Consider the following 17,197-nt stretch of genomic DNA (forward strand, 5'->3'; position numbering starts at 1 on the left):
ACCTTGGCAATCCAGAAATAGAGCCCCAGAATAGAAGTTCCCTAGATCCTATCCTCCCCATCTACTTGAAAAGGCTTTCTAAAACTCTTGGCAGCTGGGAAAGTTTGGAGAGGACACAGGTAGATCATGTTGGCTCTGAAGGTCCAGGTCCACTATTCTTCCCAATAGAAAACTGTAGGGGAAGCTGTAGCCACGCCTACTTAGGGGCTGGCTACAGGTGTGCCTGACCATGCCCTCACAAGCTTGCGAGGTTGTGAGGTGTGACTGCGTTTTCGCTTTCGGTTTCTCTTTTGGGCTTGCGAACAGACCGCTGCCAAGCCGGCTGACTAGGTCGCTCTGTAAGTAAGGCTTTTCCCTATTAAATACCCTTATATTTCTACCTGACTCCGTATTGGCAATTTCTCACTATAGAAAACAGTCTCTTATCCTTCAGGAGGTAAGAAATCTACTGAGGGTTGCTGATCACCAATACCATGACAGTAGGTGATTTACATTCTTTTGGTGTTATTCTTTTGGTGTTGTTCTGGGTACAAGATTGGCCACTTTGGAACTCTCTTGTCCTCTCTAAGGATCTTCTGGTTACAAGTCCTAAAAGAAGTTTCCCTAAGTTGGTTGCTACTTAGTCTCTGGAAAAAGACAAAGGAACAGTTGCAGATACCATCACAACCATAGGTACTCTCATCCCTTCCACTGACCTCCCAAGCCCTCTTCCAGATTGTCAAGTTCCCAAATGGAGTTCTATAGTCTGGCAAACTTCTCTTGTCCAGACTCCAGACACAGCCACCTCACAGGGAGATATCAAGACAAGAAAATTTACAGGTTTAGGAAAATCACACTAAACTCAGGAACAAAAGGTTCTCTTAGGAAAATGTAGGTTGCACTTCTAAAAACAAAATCTCTCTATGCATCTCATGCTATTCTGCAACTAGATATGTAGGCCAGACAGACTCTGAACTCTCAGAGATCAACATGTCTCTGTCTCTTGAGTGCTGATATTAAAGGTGTGTGCCACCACATCTGGCCTAGCTTGCTTTTTGTAAACGGACAAAGTCCTGGGGTCTGCAGCAATTCTCTAGTTGGTAGCACTTAGGGTGAGACTTTCGGAAACATAGGATAGATCAGTCTTGGGCACTGGTATCTCTGTGTTCATTGTATGAAGAATTTGTCAATCTATCCCCCAGGATATATCAACCATCTTTAATAGGTCCAAGAATTGATTCCAGCTGTTACTTCTCCCACTGAATTTAGTGACAAAACTATTGTTTAACCCAAGTCTTCTAAATCTATACCCTTTCCACTCTGCTAATGAAGCCCAGAGAAGAACCCCTAGTAGCGTGGATATCTGAGCCACAAACAAAAGCTTCCTTCTACCAATCCAGGTCTCTTAAGTGTCATGATGCAGTATGACTCTCTCCTTTCGGTCTCTGATCTTCAGAAGTCTGTCATGGAGGCCAATATGAATATTTAAAGCTAATAGAGCACAGGACTGGGTATCTAGTGCATTTGAGGCAGTCAAGGTAATCCCCCCCTTTTGAAGACTGAAGACCAAAGCTTTGTGTAGTCAATACTTTCAGTATTTTCATATGGCAATTTGGCTTGTCTAAATAAAAGAACATAATGACAATAGTTGGTATATTTTTGTCATGGTATTCCGGGTAGGATAGATGTCCTCATGGCCTACCCTAGAGGGAAGTACAAAAATTGAATCCATGAGCCCATAGAAAAGTGTCTCAGTTCTGGGAGTACCAGAGAATTCACCAAAAGTAGCATTTGGACTCTAAGCAACTTGCCTGGCCATTTCCCATGAAGCTTTTGAGAAAACCGTGATACAAGTTATTCAAGAGTTGGAGATTACAAGCTGTTTTCTTGATGTCTGCTTGAGGTGAAACCTTCAGGAAATAAGATGATGCTGGTTACTCTGTGCATTGGCAGTTAACTTTATTAACAATGTAACCTCTGCTTTGCTGGAACGCTGTGGCATCTTTGTTCCTCCCTCTTCACTAGCTAGTTTGCACAGGGCACATTATGCAAGCTTCTCTATGCTTTAGCTTTTCTGTTCTTTTCTACTCACTGGATGAGTTCTCCAGACTAGACACTGGGCATCATCTGGAGGATGGCCAGGGAAGGTGGTGTAGTAGTTCTTTTTCTGTCTGACCAGTCAGCTCGCAAATAACTGCTCACAAATAACTACATGGAGACTTCTTATTAATTATGAAAGCTTGGCAGATAGCTTAGGCTTGTTTCTAACTAGCTCTTATAACTTAAATTAACTCATATTTTTTTATTAAACTACATTCTACCATGTGGCTTTTACCTTATCCCATTTTGTGTGTCTGACTCAGTCTGTATTTGACTGGTTTCTCAGCCCTTCCTCTTCCCATCGTCTTCTGTATCTGGAAATCCTTCCTAGCTATTGACCATTTACCTTTTTATTAAACCAATCACAGTGACATATCTTCGCACAGTGTAAGGAAATGTTCCACAACAGGGTGGATCAAAATTTCTGACAGAGGGTCATGGTGCTTCAGCAACTGGATGTTTCATTCAGGTTACTCACTCATAAATCACTCATATAATAATATCTATTTCCCAGTGGGTGTTAGGGAGCATAATTACCACTTGCAGAATGTTTTCAAGTTTCCAGAAGAAAGATGACACATCATGGCAAAGTAGCTTTCCCTGGGGCTAACCAACATAAAATTGCCATTCATGAAACTCCGGTATTGTAAAAAAATTATGACTATTACCCATAATGATTCCAGATTAATGTTTAAGGTATTGCTGTGCTCATGAAAACAACAAGAACAACAACTCTTAAATTGGCTGGAAGTAAAGACGGTAGAGTAAGTCCTCTGTTATGAGGTTGTATAACACTATTGGATTTGAAAAGCAAATAGAATCATTTAAATAGGTTGGCACTTAAAAGAACAACAGGTAACAACAGCATTCTTTGAGCATCTAACATAAAGTAGGCTATGCATTACACATGATCTTTCTGAAATTTCCTAACCAAGGTGGAAAAGTAGGTTTTTTTCATCTCCATTTTGCAGAGAAGAAAATCTAAGCCTCCAAGATGTTAACTTGCTTAATAAGATAAATCTGGAAGTTGTAAATAGTATGGGGTGGGAGTGGGAAAGCCATATTTGAAGCCACCACAAAGTACAAACAGGAGCCAAAGAGACTCTGATCTACATTAGGATAAGGATGAGTTCCACGTCTCCAGTTTGGGCACCCCGATGAATAGACCAGCTGCAAAAGATAGTGGAGACCCAGGATGGGGAGATGACTTTGACAGGATAGATGACTTTGGTGTAGGAAAATGTGAATTTGGAATGGTCCGCATATCTGGGTAGGCTTGGGGCAAGGAAAGGAAGTTGATATGCAAATTGGATTTACTGATAACTGTGGCAGGTGTAGCTCAAGACTCAGTCAATATTGGGGAAACCTCCAGATCTTGGTATAGGTTTGGATGACAGGTGGCCAAGGTGACAGGTGTCTGTGATGATCCCACTACAGGACTCCAGTTTAACGTTCTGTTCTCCCTCGAGGGCTTCCTTCCACCCAGTCAGCACTCCCTACCCCAGAAGTTCTCCATGCCTTCCCTCCTTTTTTTGTCCTCTGTCTGCCTGGCAGGCCTGTAGTGAGGAGCAAAAAGAACACAGGCAGCCAGCCTGGAACCTCCCTGTCCAGCGAGCTCTGGGAGAGCGCATGCGCGTCCCAGCTACGGAAGCCGGAAGGATTGTCAGAGGCGGTTGGTTGCTCGGGTTTCTGCCGGCAGAGGCGTTGACGCGGCTGGCTTTGGCAGCATGAACCCGCTGTGAGGCGCAGGCTTCGCGGCGTGGGGGGCGGGGGGAAGAGGAGGCCGCCTCGGTGAAGTTCTCCGCCATGAACCTGAGGGGCCTCTTTCAGGACTTCAACCCGAGGTGAGGCGCTTGCGTTGGCGGTGCCAGGCGGGGGCTTGGGTTCTGGCAGCGGCTGGGAGAGGGGAGGCGGTCGCGGTGGGTGCTGCAGCCCGAGGCTCCTCTTGGCTGCCAGCTGCTCTCGGGAAAGCCATGTCGGCCTCAGAGTCAGTCAGTCTTCCTCCTGCAGCAACTGGAACCAATCGGTCGTGGCCCAAGTTGCCCAGCTTGGAGCTGTGTCCTCTTGGAGGGAAGCCTATTGCTCTCTATCCGTCCTCTTTCTTTAGTATTCCAACTTCTCTGTCTCGATTTCTTTTTCCCCCCCTCACTACTCTCCTGTCCCCACTCTCTGTGCCAGGGCCATCTCACTTGACCCTGACTCCCCACCCCCACCCAGGCCAGCCACCTTCCCAGATGTTTCCTCTAGTTCCAGCCCTGGGGGGGTTTCCGTTGATTTATGCCTGTCCGCCGTTTCTTTGTTTATTTATCGAACCGATAACTGAGATACTGCATTTTTAGAGTGGTTGCCAGGGTATGGTAAATCTTACATAATACATTTGGGGTGAACCTGATCGTTTCCATACGGCATTTTCTTAGCCTTCGCTGTGAGTTTATTCGCAAGTAGTAGATACTGCCCTGCTTATTTCCCAGACTTGAAATACCTAATGGGCAGTGTGGAAAAAACACTGAGTAAAGTATAAATCTCTGTCTTTGCACTTGCCAAACTGTTCTAAAACTGTTCCCTCAGCGGGGCTGTGAGCTCCCAAAGCAGAAACCACTTCCTGGTTGTCCCCTTCCACAGCACCTCCCACCCACCCCATCTGACATATAGTAGACACTTACAAAACGTCATTGCAAGTAAACTGAGTTAAGACCTACATTGGAGACCAGGCCATAGGTAACCAAGTGATTCTTTGCTCTTCTTTAATAAGCTGTGAGATGAGTTCACTTCACTAATCTCTTTAAGTCCATTACTATGTAAAAGGAGTATCTGTTCATTTATTTGTAAGTAGGAAGACAGGCACTTAAGTAAGCTACTCTTGCTGCGGGTGCTAGGTCCTATGTTAGGCACCTAAGATGCTTGTCAGTCCCAGCCTGGAAGTGAAGGGGAGGTAGATAGATGATTTACTGTATTGTGCATTCCTGAACTTTTCCAGCCCAGCGGAATCATTCTCGTGGCTGTTTGTTGGACAAGAACTGGAGTGAGAGGGAGAGGGGACTATTTGGAGTGCAGTCTCCTTGAGGGTGGTAACATTTAAAATATTAAGCCACTGATAGTGACTGGGTGCTCCTGTTTGTCTTTGTGTTCGTATTCTGGCCTTGATCTGTGGCCATCACTGTTGGTCTTGAAGGTATTCTGCAGAGAGGAGTTCATTTAGAGTAAATACACTGTAGTTTTTCCCTCTGCTGCTCCTAGGAGTTAGGGTTTGTCCTAGGAGTAGGACGACTGGGATGTTTCTGAAGCTGGGAACATCTTGTGTATTTTCATTGTTTGGAGAGGATAAAAAGAAAGAAAGAAAGAAAGGCTGAATTGTTTTGTGTCCTTGGGCAACTCACTTGTCTGTCAGTTTCATCTGCAGAATAAGTATAATTTTTCACAAAGTTATTGAACCTGAATTAATGGCTGATTGCAGTGTTACAAATAGAAAGTTCTGTGACTTGTCTATTATGGATCAGCTAGTCCAGAAGCTGCAAGGTAGTGTTCCAAGTTACCTAAGAGCTGTGAAAGCAAATAGTGATCCACTGAGAATTCTCTTAACCAGTGTTTCCTGTAGCATTTTTCCTTCTGAATACAAGTCTAAAAGTTATAATGAAATACTTTGAAGAGATTTATAATAATCATCCGCACACTTATTAGTGCTTGAATTCTACGTGGAGTAAAATGCATCCCTCTCTGAAAAAAAAATTAAAGGTCTTTTGTAGCCTACCATTGTTCTAATTCAATGTTCTTAGTGGGAAGGAACAGTGTTAGCTTAAAGATGTTTCAAGACTACAATGGCCAGGTATATTAACAGGTTAGATTTTTCTTAGCTGGTGCTGTTTTGTGTATTGTGGATGATCTAGTTTTTGACATTGTGTTTTAATCTTGCTTCATGCTGACAAAAGCCTTTCAGAAATCTGGAGAGCAAACTGAGGGGTGTAGACAGGATAACACCCTGTGCTAATGACCTTAGATATTTGTGCTGCTGTCTTGTTCTCTGTCTTCTAATTCTGAACCAATTTATGTATGTTCCTCTTACTCCATGATCTCAATATACCTACTTATTTAATAGGGATGATTCCTTCTCTCCTTGACTTGGTTAACTCTTATTTACCATTGAAATCTCTGTTTACTTGGTAGTTGCTAAAGGAAGTTGTCCTGGCTTCTCCAACCTGGTTCACTACCTTTGTTTACACAAACTCTGTAGAACACCACAGTGCCCCTTTAGAGCACTTATCTGTGCTCTTGCATTTGTCTTTTTGTTTAATATTTCTCTCCCCTACTGAAATTCAAGCTATGGGACCAAACCCATGACTTTTATTACTGTTGTTTATATGCATGAGATAATAGCTGCATCTGTAAGTATTTGTGAAATGAATGATAACTCAGAAGAGCCTGTAGGAACAGTCTAGAGCTACTTTCAACGACTGCTTTCCTGCTGGTTGTATAGACTATCATTTTTCTTTTCTCTATGTCCCTTCAGAGTGCAACTGTTCCATTGACAGTAAAGGAGAATGTGCTCTGGAGATTATTTGTGTATCACGGAAATAGGCACTGTTATGGTTTGGTGGTTCCTACCTTGCAAGTTTTAGTCAGTGAGAATTCACTTCTATATTGTCAATTTTCTAGAAATAGTAGTAACACAGAATGATTCAAAAGTGTTTAGCACCCAGCTGTGAAGAGCAGACAGCTTTCCCTCTACCTATTTCTATCTGCCACAGAACTGGTTGATCATGAACGTCTTTTCATAATTGACTTTTAGTTATACAACCTAAACTTCTTGAAATATGCTATGTTTACCAGGAACCCTTCTTGACTGCCTGAAGCCTCTAATACCTTTATAGATTAAACAGACTATTCAAAGTATACAGAAATGGAAACTAATTCCAGAATGTCCCTTGGAGGTAGAGATTTGGGTGTATGTGGCTTTAAATGGACAACCTGACTACATGACAAGGCCTCAGGGTTGTCCACTCTTTTGGTAGAGTTGTTATTTGTTAGAGAAGGCCCTTCATCCCTGGTAGCCATACAGCAATGGAAGGCTGTGAAAACTCTGCTTGGCCTACTGGCTCATCTGTAGTGGGCTCCTGATAGAAGTGTGGTGTATCCCTTGGGTACCCTAGACTGGAACAAAGAGTGAAAAATACCTTTGGGGGGAGTGTTTCTTTATTTGGACATGTAATACTAATGAAGTAAATTATCTTTGCAAACTTCTTATATGCTCCATCTTCTAAAACCATTCTTTATCCTTTGTACGTTGTCTTTCATTGGAAATCAGGAAAAAGATGAATGTGATTGCTGGTGGAAGTTCACTAAAGGTCTCTGCAGGCATCAGGTATTCACATATTGTACAGATATGCATGCAGGCAACACACCATTCATATAAATTATTTTTTAAAATAATTATTTAAAAAGAAAGGGCAGTGTGGGATAGTCACTACAGATAATGTGTGTGGTATTTTAAAAATAAATGCTGTTGAGGTTAGGATGTAGTTCAGTGGTAGACCACTTCTCTAACATGTGCAGGACTTTAGGCCTGATTCTCTCCAGCACTGTAAAAAAAGTACATAGTGTTAGTTACTCCAAATAATCCTTACAGATTGCATTTTTAAAACACAGGTCAGTGATCTGTCAGTGTGAGTGTACTGTCATTACTGATAATGAATAACTGCACATCTGTTATTGGGGCATATAAAGCCACTGATGGAATATTGCCTTGACTTTTACTGATTAATAGTTGTTAATAATAGCTATGACTTATGAGCATCCTCCATGTGTCAATACAGTATTGGCACTTTACTTTTCATTATTCTTATTCTTCACAATAGCCCCACATATCAGATAACAGCCTCATTTTATTTTATTTTCTAATTTTAATACATTATTTGTTTATTGATTTTGGGGGGTACACATATGGCACAGTGTGCGTATGGATGTCAGAGAACAGCTTAAAGGAGTCAGTTCTCTTCGTCCATGTGTGGGTCATGGGGATTAAATTCAAGTCATCAGGTCACTGGCAAGTGTCTCTGCCTATCAATTCATCTCTCTGGCCTCAAACAGTTTTATTTTAGAGAGTCTGGACTTCTCTAAAGTCAAACAGTCAGTTATGAAGCAAATCAGGTTTCTAAAGCAGGTCAGGTTTCTTCTGAAGCTTTCTGCTCTACCCTGCATGCCACTTCCTTCTATGACAGAGTATGTCTGTAGGGGAAGCTGTAGCCACGCCTTCTTAGGGGCTGGCCCCACTATATATGTCCGGTATACTGAAGGGCCATTTTGGCTAGTGTTTTGTCAACGTGACATCAGCTAGAGTCATTTGGGAAGAGGGAACCTCAATTGAGAAAGTCCCCCCCACACACAGCAGATTGATCTGTGGACAAGCCTGTGGGGCATTTTCTTGATTAACAATTGATATAAGAGGACTCACCACTCCTAGACTGGTGGTCCTGGGTTCTATAAGAAAGGAGACTGAGCAAGCCATGGGGAACAAGTCAGTAAGCAGCAGCCTCCATGGCCTCTGCATCAGCTCCTGCCTATAGGTTCTCTCTCTGCTTGAGTTCCTGCCCTGACTTCCCTAAGTGACTTTTAAACTAGAAGTATAAGATGAAAACACTTTCATCTCCAAGTTGCTTTTGGTCATGGTGTTTTATTACAGCAATTGAGTATTAAAACAGGGACCTTTCATTTAGGATAATACAAAGCAGACCTTATCTTGGTATTTATATATCCAAATAAACATTATCATCCAAAGAAGTTGGAAAAAATTATACCCATTCCACTGCTTAGAACCTTTATTAATATTCTAGAATGGCCTTTAGAGTCAGTTTTACAAATCGTTTAAGAAAATCTGTAATGATGCATTATAATAATCATTTTTGAACCAAAATACTGCCACCTAGTTTGACCACATTATCTTATTTACTAAATTTGCCTCTGTTGAATTTTGGCAGTTTCCAGAACTCAAATCCACTCTCAGCAAAGATTTGGCACTATTTATTATTATTATTTCCAAAATTATGTACTTCAGGTTCTTAAGGCACTTCTGAGAGGAATGTTCTCAAGGTGATTTGAGCAATGACATAGTGGAATTAATGCTTTACTTTCAATTAGAATGGTCAAAGGATGTATGTTCTATTTGCATGTATAATTTGTGGTTTTAGAAATATTGCCATTAATTGATAACTTATATACATAGTTTTTATCAGCTGTGATTCCTTTGAGGGTCAGGGTTTTGAGGCACTGAATAAATGTGCTGAATGAATACATGTTGAATACAAAGTGGCATAAACCATTGGAAAATTCTGTTGTAGGAAGGAAGTAGTGTAATGGAGAAGGTATTGATTTCTTAGGACCCTGAGAATTAAGTTTACTAACATTATGCTATGACTTTCTGATTGCTTTGCCTAGTGATGGGTCATAAGTGTACAAGGTGACTAAAAATTTCAGACAGCGGTCTTGTACTGAATTTTAGGTGTAGATGCTATATAACTAATAATATATGATCAGTTATAACTGATAGTTAAACTATGAACCAGTAGTCAGGAAAATTATTACCCAATGTGATTTTTATAATGTGTCTCTTCAATAATGCTACAAAACCAATATATAAGATATACTATTTGCACAATGTTTTCGCTTACCTTTATCTTAATGAATTGATGTCTAAGAAATCACATGGAATAAGTAGGAGATAAAGAACTTCTCACTGGCCTGGACTCTCTCTAGTATTGTTTAAGAATGGTTTGTTTTCATCTGCATTTTGTGCATACATATACATACACACATACGCACATACATACACACATACACACACACATACATACATACATACATACATACATACATACATATTAGTATGTATGTGTAATTTTTCATCTTAATAAAGTGACTTAAAAATTTCACAAAAACATTTCCAGTTTGGTAGTAAAGTTTTGCTTAGTCGTTTTAATAGTTTGTGAAAATATCAATAGTTTGTCAGTTGGAGCTAGTCTCTCAAGCCATAAGCAGGAATATGTCACCTAGAGTATGGTATGTGTGCATGGGGGGGCAGCTTACTTGCATCCTTATACACCTGTATCCATACTCTACTTAAGCCAGGAGATTTTACTGGGGAAACTCAGTGGGTCTAAAGAGTCCAGTTGTATTCTTTTGATTTGAAGAAAACAATATTTAAAACTTTTGTACTTAGAGTCAGCTCTTTGGTGTCTATTCATGAGCCTGAGCAGTAAGTTCCTCATACATTTCAAAAAGGACATTCTCTTTTGTGGCCTGGCCCAGTGGTAAGACACTAATGTTACTAATCCAGATGTGGGTGATGTAACGCCATTTTTAAGGCATTTGTTTGCTTTGAATGTAGCACCAAATGTTTGTGTTTTGGAAAGTCAATTCTCAAATTAGTATCTTGAAAAATGTTTATTTTATCTGTATGAGTATCTTGCCTGCATTGATGTGTATGCACCACATGCATGCAGTACCCCCAGAGGACAGAAGAGGGCATTGGATGTCCTGGAACTGAAGTTATAGAAAGCTTTTAGTTGTCATGTGGGTGTTGGAAACCAAATGTGAGCCCTGAATAAGAACAGAAAGTGGGGCCTGGAAAGATGGCTCAGTGGTTAAGAACACTGACTGCTCTTCCAGAGGACCCATGTTCAATTCCCAGCAACCACATGGCAGCTCACAACTGTCTGTAACTCCAAGATCTGACAGCCTCACACAGACATAGATGCAGGCAAAACACCAATGCACATAAAATAAAAATAAATACATTATAAGAACAGAAAGTACGCTTAACTACTGAGCCATCTCTCTAGCCCTTAAAGTGAAAACTTAATGGCATTTAGAGGTAACTTGAGAGATTATTAGGATACTACATACTTGCATTTTAAAATGCCACCTTCAGAAACAGGAAAAAACACAATAATTTCATTTTATCTTGGCACTGGGGTATAACACTGGTTTGATTCTTCATGTGATAAGTTGAGAAGAACAGTAAGTCTGTAGTAGATTGATACAACACTGATTAATGGAGGAAAAAGCACTGGTGTGCCTGATTTTAAAACTATTGTATACATGGGATACTTCATTTAGAAGATGCATTGGGGTCTTTGGCAAACATTATGCTGAAAATGTTAGAGGTGTACCTGATATTTCAAGGCAAAACAACTCATGATACTTTTAAAAATGGTAAACTCTAGATTTTATAGGAAAATGAGATTTTTGTCAAAATCTTGTAAACACTACCATTGACTTGGACCACCTCTCAGCATTTAAAGCAGTTGAATGAAGTAGGTAGTTATAAGTGATGTGTTTGCTCTTGTATAGTGACATATATACTATAGGAAAAATCTGCATAACATAGTGAATAGATATTTCTTATCAACTTTCATAGTATTGCACAGCTATGCAGGGATTAAAGAGATACTCAACACAGAAGAAAGACCAATGGATTTTAACATACCAGAGTACAAATAGTTCACTGATGAGATTTCAGACTTATTGAAGTTCTCCTTTAAGAAACCACCACTGTTATCCAGGTGGTAGTGGCTCATGCCTTTAATCCCAGCACTCTAGAGGCAGATGCAGGTGGATCTCTGTGAGTTCGAAGCCAGCCTGGTCTACAGAGCAAGTTCCAGGACAGCCAGGGCTGTTACACAGAGAAACCCTGTCTCGAAAGACAGACAGACAGACAGACAGACAGACAGACATAAAGACAGACAGAAAGACAGACAGAAAGACAGACAGAAAGACAGACAGACAGACAGAAAGACAGACAGAAAGACAGACAGACAGACAGACAGACAGAAAGAAAGGGAAAGAAAGAAAGGATGAGAGAAAGAAAGAAAGGATGAAAGAAAGAAAGAAAGGATGAAGGAAAGAAAGGAAGGAAGGAAGAATGAAAGAAAAAAAGAAAGAAACCACCACTGTGGCTGGAAAGATGATTCAGTGGCTCAGAGATAGTTCTACTGCTTTTGTAGAGGACCATATTTCAATTCCCAGTACCCCTATCAAGGTGGCTCACAACTGCCTGTAACTTCAGTCTGAGAAATCTGATGTTCTCTTCCAATCTCCATGGGCATCACACTCATCCGTACATACCCCCCCCTCCAGACACACATACACATAATTTAAAATAAATAAATGTTTTCAGAATAGGAAAGTAACCACCATGCATTGAGTTGAAGTATGCTATTGAATTCCCACCATTATCTGAAGGAGCTATTAAAATATTCGTTTATTTTTGAACTGTGTATCTCTGGAAAGCCAGGTATTTATATACTTGAACTAAAACAACATACTCCCATAGGATGAATGAAATATGAATCTTATAATTTGGGGTGACTTCTGTGAAGCTAGACACTTTACATTTTGTAAACCTATAGAATTGATACTATATACTAAATATGTGAGGTTTAGAATACAGTTTTGGAAATGGATGGTTTTGGAGAATATTATTTTTGTAAAATTGTAGATATATAGTATGTAATGTGTTTACTATTGTACTTTTAAAATAAAAACTTTGTTGACTTTCAATTTACATATAAGATTCACTCTTTTTGAAGATGTGTGTGTGTGTGTGTGTGTGTGTGTGTGTGTGTGTGGTGTTTTGTCTGTATATGCATCTCCACTCCAGAAGAGGGCATCAGATCCCATGGGGCTACAATTGTAGATTGTGTGGGTTACCATGTGGGTTCTGAGAACTGAACTCAGAACCACTGGAAAAGCAGCCAGTATTCTTCACCACTGAGCCATCCCTCCAGCCCCAAGTGTCACTCTTAAAGTTGGAAAGTCAGTGTTTTTTAAATAATCCCATAAAATTGTGCAGCCTTCAATACTATGTAAATTGAGGATGTTTTATTATTCACCTCATAATCATTAACAGTCATTCATATTCCCCAGACTCAGAAACCACTATAAAGTATGTTGTTTATATGAATTTTTCCTATAAGGGGCTTCATACATGTGTAGAGTATAGTTTGTTCATATTTAGTCATTTTGTTGCCCTTTTTGCTGTCTCTTCTTCCTTTTCCCATTCTATATCCCTTTCATGTCATTTCTACTTTCTACAAATAACAGAAAACATGTAACAGTTGTCTTTTTGGAGTCTTGCTTATTTCACATAACAGGAAATCTAATATTCTATCAGTTTTCTTGCAAATGACATAGTTTTATTCTTCATTGTGGCCAACTAAGACTGTATTGTATATATATTCCGCATTTTCTTTCTCTATTAATTCTTTTGATGGGTATCTTGGCTGATTCTGTAATCTTGCTAATGTGAATACTGACTGCTACAATAAACTTAGTTCTTCAGCTATCTTATTAGAAGCTAACTTCCCATTCTTTTGATTTTATACTCCATAATACAGTTGAATCATATGGAAGTTCTATTTATTTTATTTTTATTTTAGAAGCACTCTTATTTACATATCCATCCCACATTCCCTGTCCTCCCATCCTCCCATGCTCCCCACCAACCCTCCAACCCACCCCTCCCCAGGGATAGTGAGGCCCTCCAAGGGGGGACCATCAAAGTCCATCACATCACTTGGGGGAGGGCCCAGGCCCTCATTCCTGTATCTGGGCTGCAGTAGGGAATGGGCTCCCAAAGTCCATTTGTGCACTAGGGATAAACACTGGCTCCACGATTAGAGGTCCCATAGACTGTCTTGGCTTCCTAGCTGGCACCCACATTCAGAGGGCATGGTTCACTCCAATGCTGGTTCCCTAGCTTTGCGACTAGGGTCTTTGTGTTCTCACTGGGTCAGGTCAACTGTTTCTGCGGGTTTCTCCAGCACAGTCTTGGCTCCTTTGCTCACCCCTTCTCCCTCTCTGAAACATTTTTAAATATACTAATTTCCTTAGTGGCTGGTCTAGTATATTACCAGTAGCAGTAAATAAGATCCCACTCACTGCATCCTAAACAGTATTTATTTTTATTTGTTTGAATTTGTTATGGTTTTCTTGATGATAATCATTCTGTCGGGGATGAGATAAAATCTCAGTGTAGTTTTGATTTGCTTTTCCCTTTTATCATATATTCATTAGCTGTTTCTATTTCTTCATTTGAAATTATTGGTTCAGTTTATTGGTTTATGCATTAATTGACTTATGTCCTCCCGACATTTTGAGTTTTTATATATTCTGGATGTTAATGACAGAAAGTGAATAGTTGGCAAATACATTCTCACATTTTGTAGCCTCTCTGTTCGTTAAGTTATATATCTCTTTTACTGTGAAACACCTTTTAAATTTAATGCAATCTTATTTTTATCCTCGTTACAACTTCCTAGACTAATGGATTGCTTTTAGAAAGTCATTGCCTCTGACTACATCTTAAACTTTCCATAAGTTTTCTTTTAGTAGTCTCAAAGTTTCAGATCTTTTGTTGAGGACTCAGCCATTGGAAGTTTATTTTTGTACAGGACAAGAGACAAGGATATAGTTTCAGTTTTCTCCATATATCTATCCAGTTATTTAACAGACTATCTTATATCCAATTCATGTACTTGGCATCTTTGTTAAGAATCAGATGACGCTAGCTTCTTGGACTTATTTCTGAGTTCTCTGTTCTATTGCATTGGTCTACATGTTTGCTGTTGTTCTAGGACCGTGTTACATTTGTTACATGTGGCTCTGTAATGTAGTTTGAAGTGAGGTATTGTGATATTTCCAACATTGCTAATATTGTCTAGGATTTACTTTGTCTGTTTGGGGCCTTTTCTATTTCATATAAATTTTAGGATTTTTTTCTATTTCTATGAGGAATGTCATTGGAATTTTTATGGGAATTGAGCATTGCATATGGAGATTACATTTGGTAACATGGATGTTTTGGCAATAGGAAATCTGCCAATTCATAACCATTAGAGGTCTTTCCATCATCTAGTGTCTTCCATAGTTCCATTATAATATGTTTGGCACAGTGGTTCCCCAAAGATATCCATGTCCTAATTCTAGGAACCTGGAATATATGATATGTCAAAGAGACTTCAGGGATATATATAAACTTACAGTATTAAGTTCTGTTGCCACAGAATTAGTGGCGTAGCTCTACACAGATTTATTTCACAGTTTTATATACCAAATGCTTTCTTTTTACATTTTTTATTAATTTATTTTTTACATTACAATCCCAGTTCCCCCTCCCTCCTCTCCTCCCACTCCCCCTCTCTCCCTCCCTCCTCCCATCTGCTCCTCAGAGAGGGTAATTCCTCCCCTAGGAAGTCTACTAAGTCTGTCCCATCATCTCATTGAGACAGGACCAAGGCACCTCTCCACACCCCACACCCCACACTCCTGTGTCTAGGCTGGGCAAGGTATCTCGCCATATAGAATGGGCTCCACCAAGTCAGTTGTGCATTAGTGTTAGATCTTGGACCCACTGCCAGTGGCATCATATATTGTCCCAACCACAACATTGTCACCTATATTAAGGGAGACTAATTCAATCTTATGCAGGTTCCCCACTTGTCACACAGGAGTCAGTGATCTCTTACTAGCTCAGGTCAGCTGATTCTGTGGGTTTCCCCATCATGGTTTGACTCCTTTGTTCATATTATCTCTCCTCCCTCACTTTGACTATACTCCAGGAGCTTGGCCCATTGGTTAGCTATGGATGTCTGCATCTGCTTCCATCTGTTTCTGGAAGAGGGTTCAAGCTTCTCTGGGGTTATGGATTGTAGGCTGGGTATCTTTTACTTTATGTCTGGTATCCACTTATGAGTGAGTGCATACTATATTTGCCTTTCTGGGTCTGGGTTACCTCACTCAGGATGTTTTTTTCTAGTTCTGTCCATTTACCTGCAAATTTTAGGATGTTATTTTTTCTTACTGCTGAGTAGTATGCCACTGTGTAAATGCACCACATTTTCTTTTTCCATTCTTCAGTTGAAGGGCATCCAGGCTGTTTCCAAGATCTAGCTATTATGAATAATGTTGCTATGAACACAGTTGTGCAAATGTCCTTGTGGTATGAATGTGCCTCCTTTGAGAATGTGCCCAAAAATGGTATTGCAGGGTCTTGAGGTAGGTTGATCCCTAATTTTCTGAGAAATGTCCATCCTGATTTCCACAGTGGCTGTACAAGTTTGCACTCCGACCAGCAATGGAGGAGTGTTCCTCTTTCTCCACATCCTCTCCAGCATAGATTGTCATTGGTGTTTTTGATCTTAGCCATTCTGATCGGAGTTGTTTTGATTTGCTGATGACTGATGACTAAAGATGTTGAGCATTTCCTTAAGTGTCTCTCTGTCATTTGAGTTTGTTGTGTTGAGAATTCTCTGTTTAGATCTGTACCCCATTTTTTAATTAGATTATTTGATAGTTTGATGTCTAGTTTCTTGAGGCTAGGAATAACGTGTATTATTTGGGTCTTTTGTTTTGAGTCTGACACTGTTAAAAATCAAGTCATCTGAGGGGTATTAGTCCATTTCCAAAGTAATTTTGGCTGTTGTGAAGCTTTATCTCCTTGTACAGAAAAAAATTACAAAATTTGTTCTGATAATAAAAACATAGAATGTATTTTCTTGCAGTTATAGGGCTCAAGTTGTTCTTTCTGTTGGCTGTCAAAACTCATTCTCAGCTTTCAGAGGCTACTTCCATTCTGTCACTCATTTTTTCTTCAAAGCCAGCAGTAGGCAATGGCAGATTGAACTCTTCACATCTGGAATGTGTCTGATATCTCCCCCCTTTTGCTATCACTCTGACTTTTCTTTCTGTTTTTTTTTTTTCAAAATTAATTAGAGTGTGAGAGAGAGAGGGAGAGTAGGAGGGGGAGTGGGAGGAGGGAAGGAAGGAAAGGAAGGAAGGAAAGAAGGGAGGGAGGGAGGGAGGGAGGGAGAGAGAGAGAGAGATTTCAGGTTATGTAGCTTCTACTGTCAAAGTCAGAAGACAGCATTCAGCAGATAGTTCTCACCTTCCACCTTTTGAGACAGGGTCTCTCATGTTTCCGATACTATACAGTGTACTTCAAGCTAACTGGCCTGGAAACTTTGGCTGACTCTCCTGTTTCTACCCCCATCTCTCTATAAGAGGGCTGGGATTGCACATTTGCACCCGTATATCAGGTTGTTATGCTTGTTTGTATTCATGCTTTAACCCA

The 17,197-nt window shown here is 40.1% G+C and overlaps 1 protein-coding gene across 2 annotated transcripts in view; it reads left to right on the top strand.

Annotated features, from left to right (window-relative positions):
- Positions 1–3,747: 3,747 nt before the first annotated feature.
- The window catches only part of Tmem185a (transmembrane protein 185A), a 33,128-nt gene continuing 19,678 nt past the window's right edge, over positions 3,748–17,197 (top strand). Inside the window, exon 1 of one of the 2 annotated variants that reach the window (XM_027432218.2) lies at positions 3,748–3,923. In XM_027432218.2, coding sequence (XP_027288019.1) covers positions 3,886–3,923 — 38 coding nt within the window. In that variant the 5' untranslated portion in view covers positions 3,748–3,885. The remainder of the gene's footprint in view (positions 3,924–17,197) is intronic. The other variant, XM_027432216.2, reaches the window with a different exon arrangement.

This window comes from Cricetulus griseus, chromosome X, assembly GCF_003668045.3.
Source record: "Cricetulus griseus strain 17A/GY chromosome X, alternate assembly CriGri-PICRH-1.0, whole genome shotgun sequence".
NCBI classification, from domain to species: Eukaryota; Metazoa; Chordata; class Mammalia; order Rodentia; family Cricetidae; genus Cricetulus; species Cricetulus griseus.